Below are 8,058 nucleotides of genomic sequence, written 5' to 3'. Positions count from 1 at the left end.
TTCGTTCTACCTCCGGAATACCGCAAATACGATGAGAAGGGTAACAAGATTGAGGAAAACAAGGAGAGGTGCAAGCTAGTCAAACAGTTCGCTCTTTCTAAGATGTCCAACGCATTCCGGAAATACAAGCAAAATCTAGCCCATGACTTTGTCAAGCAGGGCAAGACTCCGGATTTCAAAGGACAATATGAGAAACTGCAACATGATTGGCCAGAATTTGTGAAGCAAAAGAAATCGGAGCAGTTCCTTGAAATATCGAAAAAAATAAGGATAATGCGGCCAAGAAGGAGTACAATCATATTATGGGGCCAGGAGGGTATCGCTTTTGGCAGCCTAGGTGGGAGAAGATGGAGAACGAGCTGAGGGCGCGAGGAATCCGTCCAGGTACGGAGGGATGGGACCCAAGGGCCAAAAGCTGGTGGTACGGGCATGGGGGATCGCTGAACCCGGAGACAGGGGAGTGTGTTTATCAGGGCAAAATAATTAAACCCACCCAAAAGCTTATTGAGGCAATGAGGGATGCTCAAGAGGGGAGGATCAAGTTCAACAGAGAGAACGACGCCCTGACAAAAGCCCTCGGGAATCCTGAACACGGAGGACGTGTACGAGGCATGGGGCACATTCCGTGGAAAGTAGGGTTCCCCCAGAACAATGACCCGTACGGTTACAGAAGCCGTAAGAGAAAGATGGATCGGGAAGCAGATGTTGTGGCGCGGTTGGCATCGGAAATGGATGTCATGAAGAAAACCGTGAGTGTACTAGTAGCCGAAAGAGATGCAGCTCGGGCGCAGCATGAAGATCATCCATTGGATCTCGGAAGCCAGCAGCGGAGAAGCAGCGTGGCTTCCACGGAGGCCCCACCGGCTGGTGCACCGACGATCGAAATTACTGCACCGGAGCCTTTGGTGGTCGAAATTACTGCACCGGAGCCTCCTCGCTACCCCGTGGACGATATAAAGGAGATGAAAGCATGTCATCTGTATTATCCTATCGGGAACATGTCCATGAAGGTAGCCATTGGCAGTGCTTTACCACCTGGAGCACTCCACCACAACAACCCCATTCAAGATGGCTATGCTTGTGTCACGGTGGAGGACATAGTCCAAGGGTTTGAGGACCTGGACATTGACATTGCTACACCTGAAGGGGCGACAAGACTTGGAGATGTCAAGCGCCAGTTCATTCTATGGCAGAAGAAGTTTATCAAGTTTCCAGGCGAGGCGCCAACAAGTCCACCCCCCTACGGTGGTGGTGGTGGCGGCGGTGGCGGTGGTGGTGGTGGTGCTTCACCTACACCTCCTTCACGTCAGCCGACGCTGCCCCCCAATTCACCTCCGGCGGGTAAGCAGCCGCCGCCCCCTAGTCCGCCCCGGGCGGGTAAGCAGACGCCGCCCCCCAATCCACCTCCGGCGAAGAAGCAGAAGCAGCAGTCCTGGATTATTAACCCGGACCCTTACGTACCTAAGAAAACAAAGGTACCGGAGCCATCACTGAAGCCTCTCCCCACGAGGCCTTGGGAACGTAGTGCCGAGGAAGTCGAGGCGGCCGCGACTGCTGATTTAGAGAAATGGAAGGCGGCCTGCAAGAAGAAAAGAGAGCCCGAGCCCAAGCCAGTATTTTCTGATGAGCAAAAGAAGTGGGCTAAGTCATTTTTGAACGCACCGTCCCAAGCCGCGAAGAATCTGCCTGACGACTATGCACGTGAACTAAAGAATTAGGCACGCATATTCAAGGAGAAGAATGAGGAGGCCGATAAAGCGGAATTACAAAGTGCACAAAGCGGGAAACGAGTTGTTGCCCAGCTCGGGGAACAAAGTAAACAATCGATTGCCCCGCTTATAGTGACAGCCGCCGGTCCGGATGCCCCCGAAATCATAGAAGCTGCGGCAGCACAGGGATTGACTGTAACGAGTGCCAGAGAACAAGCGGCCAACTTAGGTATTACTCTTCGTGAACTGTTAGGCCTTGATGAGGCGCCAGTGAAGGAGGTAGTACTTACATATGTGAAGAATGGGCCTCTCGTCGAGCCTGCGCAGGAAGAGGATCTACCTCCACAAATGAAAGGTCTGCTGAACTGGTACAAGGGTTACATAAAACATAAAAACGCCAAAGATTATATTTATGCAGAAGTTGGATATGAGCATCACTTCAAACAATACTCTGTACAAATTCATCTGAGTGAATTGTTCCAGCTTTTCAATCTGCGCGAGCTCGACAAATCTATCATCAGTTGCTACGTTCTGTAAGTGATTTATTTCTACCCCATCTCGTTCATATTGCCTGCACTATATATATATATATATATATATGTCCTAACTATATTGTTGTGTCCGCTATTATACATGCAGATTGAAGATTAAGGAATGCAGAGTAAGGAGCATCCATGATGTTGGGTTCATTGACCCACACATCGTTAATGGATATACGTTAAAGCATCACCCCGCCGACGTGGAGAAAGACCTGTGGCGGTTTCTTGATAAGCAGGAACTCAAAAGTGATATTCTATTTCCTTACCATTTTGGGTGAGTGTTTATGTCTTGAGCACATTCTCTTTTGTTTACTCCATGCATGGTATGTGGCCGGCTAATCGATGAGTTATGCATGACGTACTGTGCATGTATCGTGTCCGCAGGTTCCACTGGATTCTGCTAGTAATTAAAGTTGACAAATCAGAATGTCTCGTCCATGACTCTCTGGGTATGGATAAGGCGGAGTGGGCCGACATGAGACAAATGATTCAAAAGTAATTGTTTTCATTCATTTGCGCTCTATATCGATCGGCCTATTTCGTTCATTTCCTAATTAAGCTTCAAGTAATTAACTAATAACTCTCTTGTTCATTTAATTTTCTTTGCCTCGTAGGGATTGGAGACGGTTCGCAGATACAAAGGTCGGTGAATTCAAGAAAGAGCTAAATTTCATGCGGTCAAAGGCTAAGAATGGTAGCGATATGCAGCCACCGGGAACCAATCTGTGTGGATACTATGTCTGTGAGATGATCCGGAGATACACCTCTGAGCGCGTTCCGAGTGATCTCAATGCTCAGAGGAATAACCTCCGGATGATGCTTAGTCCAGAAGCTCGCTTCCGACCACTTCAAGAGGAACTAGCTGGATGGTTCAGGAGGGAAGTCCTCCATCCTAAAGGAGAACACCATTGCGACGACGTAGAACTATACATGCATTAAATTATGTATGGAAACTTGTTCAAACTTGTATATGGTCATCCGATGATATTGAATATATATTGTATATTCCTCTTGAATTCTTTTTGGTTCTAATTTCAAATTTGTTTGAAATTGTACATTCATATGCATGTATATATGTAGTACCGTAGAATATGTGAAACTCCTTCAAAATTACAATAAAGCACAAAAGAAATAAAACAATATACAAATTAAACAGAAAATATGTTTAGGGGGGGGGGCAGGTTTAGGGGGGGCCTAAAACCCTAAACCTGCGGCGGCCTTTAGTCGCGGTTGGCCAGAAGAACCGCGACTAAAGGTCCTCCGCCCCGATGGCCGCCTGGCGCCCACGTGGACGGGCCTTTAGTCGCGGTTCGTAAGGAACCGCGACTAAAGGGGGGGCCTTTAGTCGCGCTACTTTGGTCGCGGTTGCGCAACCGCGACTAATGGCAGTTGCGAACCGCGACCAAAGGCCCCTTTTCCACCAGTGGGAGCATCTCCACCGGCAAAGTCGCAGCACGGCAGCGGCGCTACTGTACTGACCGGCGTGTTGTTGCTACTCAACTGCGCGGTGCCGACCGGCCGGCATATCGTCGTTCACGAGTTCCGCGGTGGCAACATCGGCGGGGAGGCATGTGATGGCAGCGAGCCGGTTACCACGATGAGAGCAGAGGCGGTGAGCCAGAAGAGCCGGAGCACGAGCAAGTGCTGCACCGCAATAACTACCTCTCGTTGGCCACGCTCGCTGCCGCGATGAGTTAGGCAACGCCAAGAACATGGCCTTCTGCTAGAACTTCCCGCCGCTAGGATCATGGATGCTGCCAGGGCAAAGATGTAGTGGGCGCTGACCGGCGCTGGCCACTGCGGCCACGCCTCCGCGCAGATGGTATTGAACCAGCCGGCGCGCGGGACCGGCCGGAACACACGAGCGCGCTTGCCGTTGCTAGGAGCGGCAGTCGCGGAGGGGAAGTTGAGCCTGGCCCTGGCGCCGCAGATGGCGCATGGCGTCGTCGTAGTCGAGGATGGAGGGGAAGGTGCCGATCCAGACGCGGACGCCCTTGACGGGGTCGCGGATCCCTGCGCCGCACGCCCCTGTACGGCGTCGGCTTCCTTCAGCGGACGGATTCTTGTTGTTGGAGGAGGCGCGGAACGCGAACGGCGTGCTCTCAGCCACCTCCTTGTGTACCACCATCATGTCCTCCTCTACGAACGGCCCGGTGGGAATGAGCTCGGCAAGGATCGCACCGCCGCACATCTTGGGTTTGCTTTCTCCGTGAGATGCTCTGCTCTTCTTCTTTTGCTTTGTTGCTTTGCGGTGAACTCGCCTGAACGCCGCCGACAGATCTGGGCGGCCGAAAAAATCTCAACGAGCGGCACTAGTGTCGCCCTTCTTGCCCACCACTTGTGACACAGCCCACCACCGACCATTAAATTCATCGAGAGGACTGAGTTACCGAGAGAGGACGGAGGGAGGGGAAGGCAGACCATCTGACATGCTTTAATTGTGGGCCTCATGCGGGTGTATTCAAGCGGTATGTCTAGCTGTATAGAAAAAAAATGCATGCTGCTGTTGTAGACCCCATCTCTACCTCGACCAATCATAGTCTGACTCTTGCCAGGTTCATATGCCCGCCGGTTCAACCTCGACTTTTCCCTTATCCTTAGCCTTATAAGTCGCTTCCGGTCTCCTCCGACAGCCAATGTGGAAATAAACCAAACAAATGATGAGTTTTGGTCCAAAGAAAACTTCAAAACCTCCGCCTCGGTTAGATGAAGATGGGAGTCTAAGACTCCCTCATTTTGGTTAGGCCGAAAATCTGTGGCGCTGAGCTCTCTTTTCTCTTTTTCTTCTTTTATCGTTCTGGTGTGGTTTGTTAGAATATGTGTCGTGTACGTGTTATCATATGTAACCAACCTGAGTTATAAGGGTTTGGAGAGAGTCCTTATCTGTACCGGATCTATTCAAGATCCTTTTCTTGTACGCCACGCCAGGGGTGATTCCTGGCCCATATAAACACGTACACGTGCCCGAGACAAAGGGTAACGCTTCCAAACAAATCTACCAAACTTACATGGTATCATAGCTCCTCTTCTTTGACGAGATCTAGCAATCATGGCGACGCCGGCGCCTCTGCCGAATCTATCTGCGTCGCAAGTCACCGAGAAGTTGACAAGGGAGAACTATCTCCTCTGGAAGGCCCAAGTGCTTCCAGCAATCCGCGGGGCTCGACTCTTCGGGTACCTAGATGGATCGATCGCTGCACCTGAGGAAAAACTCCCAGGGAAGGAGAAGGACTCGTCTTCATCAGCTGAGAATGCAGCATATGTCGACTGGATCGCGATGGACCAACATATTCTTTCGTACTTGATCAACACCCTCTCCAAGGAGGTCCTGACACAGGTCATCTCCAAAACCACGTCTCACGAAGCCTGGAGCGCGCTTGAGAACATGTTCTTGTCTCAGTCAAGATCGTGGATCAATAATCTGCGGATTCAGCTTGCCAAAGGCTCCAAGGGAAACTTGACTGTTGCCGCATACTTTGCCAAGATGACAGGGTTTGCCGACGAGCTCGCTGCGGCCGGAAAGCCGCTCGCTGAGTGCTTGTGACGGTACAGCACGCGCCCGTTGGGAACCCCAAGAGGAAGGTGTGATGCGTACAACGGCGAGTTTTCCCTCAGTAAGAAACCAATGTTATCGAATCCAGTAGGAGTCAAGAAGCACGTTGAAGTTTGTTGGTGGTGGAGTGTAGTGCGGCGCAACACCAGGGATTCCGGCGCCAACGTGGAACCTGCACAACACAACCAAAATACTTTGCCCCAACTTAACAGTGAGGTTATCAATCTCACCGGCTTGCTGTAACAAAGGATTAGATGTATAGTGTGGAAAATGATGTTTGCGAAGGATAGTAAGAACGAGTATTGCAGTAGATTGTATTCGATTTAAAAGAATGGACCGGGGTCCACAGTTCACTAGTGGTGTCTCTCCGATAAGAAATAGCATGTTGGGTGAACAAATTACAGTTGGGCAATTGACAAATAAAGAGGGCATGACAATGCACATACATATTATGATGAGTAGTGTGAAATTTAATTGGGCATTACGACAAAATACATAGACCGCTATCCAGCATGCATCTATGCCTAAAAAGTCCACCTTCAGGTTAGCGTCCGTACCCCTTCCAGTATTAAGTTGCAAACAACAGACAATTGCATTAAGTATGGTGCGTAATATAATCAACACAAATATCCTTAGACATAGCATTGATGTTTTATCCCTAGTGGCAACAGCACATCCACAACCTTAGAACTTTCTGTCACTGTCCCAGATTTAATGGAGGCATGAACCCACTATCGAGCATAAATACTCCCTCTTGGATCAACTTGGCCAGAGCCTCTACTAGCAACGGAGAGCATGCAAGATCATAAACAACACATATATGATAGATTGATAATCAACATAACATAGTATTCCATATTCGTCGGATCCCAACAAACGCAACATGTAGCATTACAAATAGATGATCTTGATCATGTTAGGCAGCTCACAAGATCGAACAATGATAGCACATGAGGAGAAGACAACCATCTAGCTACTGCTATGGACCCATAGTCCAGGGGTGAACTACTCACACATCAATCCGGAGGCGATCATGGTGATGAAGAGTCCTTCGGGAGATGATTCCCCTCTCCGGCAGGGTGCCGGAGGCGATCTCCTGAATCCCTCGAGATGGGATTGGCGGCGGCGGCGTCTCTGGAAGGTTTTCCGTATCGTAGCTCTCGGTACTGGGGTTTTCGCGACGAAGGCTTTAAGTAGGCGGAAGGGCAGAGTCGGGAGGCGTCACGAGGGGCCCACACACTAGGGCGGCGCGGCCCCAGCCCTTGCCGCGCGGCCCTGGCGTGTCGCCACCTCGTGGCCCCACTTCGTATCTCCTTCGGTCTTCTGGAAGCTTCGTGGAAAAATAATACCCTGGGCGTTGATTTCGTCCAATTCCGAGAATATTTCCTTCGTAGGATTTCTGAAACCAAAAACAGCAAAAAACAGCAACTGGCTCTTCGGCATCTTGTCAATAGGTTAGTGCCGGAAAATGCATAATTATGACATAAAGTGTGTATAAAACATGTGAGTATCATCAATAAAGTAGCATGGAACATAAGAAATTATAGATACGTTTGAGACGTATCAAGCATCCCCAAGCTTAGTTCCTACTCATCCTCGAGTAGGTAAACGATAACAAAGATAATTTCTGAAGTGACATGCTATCATAATCTTGATCAATACTATTGTAAGCATATGTAATGAATGAAGTGATTCGAAGCAATGGTAAAGACAATGATTAAACAACTGAATCTTATAGCAAAGACTTTTCATGAATAGTACTTTCAAGACAAGCATCAATAAGTCTTGCATAAGAGTTAACTCATAAAGCAATAGATTCATAGTAGAAAGTTTTGAAGCAACACAAAGGAAGATATAAGTTTCAGCGGTTGCTTTCAACTTCAACATGTTTATCTCAAAGCAATATAACAAGTGCAATAGGTAAACATGTAAGAATCAATGCACATAGTTGACACAAGTGTTTGCTTCTAAGATGGAAGGAAGTGGGTAAACTGACTCAACATAAAAGTAGAAGAAAGGCCCTTCGAAGAGGGAAGCATGGATTGCTATATTTGTGCTAGAGCTTTTATTTTGAAAACATAGAAACAATTTTGTCAACGGTAGTAATAAAGCATATGTGTTATGTATAAGATATCCTATAAGTTGCAAGCCTCATGCATAGATTACCAATAGTGCCCGCACCTTGTCCTAATTAGCTAGGATTTACATGGATTATCATCGCATAACATATGTTTTAACCAAGTGTCACAAAGGGGTA

General features: G+C 48.6%; 1 protein-coding gene across 1 annotated transcript; it reads right to left on the bottom strand.

The window, feature by feature from the left end:
• Positions 1-4,127: 4,127 nt before the first annotated feature.
• Positions 4,128-4,439, bottom strand: LOC127316298 (ethylene-responsive transcription factor 7-like). Its single transcript, XM_051346695.1, has one exon. It carries the CDS (start codon positions 4,437-4,439, stop codon positions 4,128-4,130), a length of 312 nt encoding a protein of 103 aa, XP_051202655.1.
• Between the last annotated feature and the right edge of the window lie 3,619 nt (positions 4,440-8,058).

Source organism: Lolium perenne, chromosome 7 (assembly GCF_019359855.2).
Source record: "Lolium perenne isolate Kyuss_39 chromosome 7, Kyuss_2.0, whole genome shotgun sequence".
NCBI classification, from domain to species: Eukaryota; Viridiplantae; Streptophyta; class Magnoliopsida; order Poales; family Poaceae; genus Lolium; species Lolium perenne.
The sequence above is the reverse complement of the archived record's forward strand: the minus strand, read 5'-3'. Positions and strand labels throughout refer to the sequence as shown.

What these genes read in the sequence shown, in the direction of transcription:
- LOC127316298 (XM_051346695.1), bottom strand. Translation starts at nt 4,439, where the DNA reads ATGTGCGGCGGTGCGATCCTTGCCGAGCTCATTCCCACCGGGCCGTTC.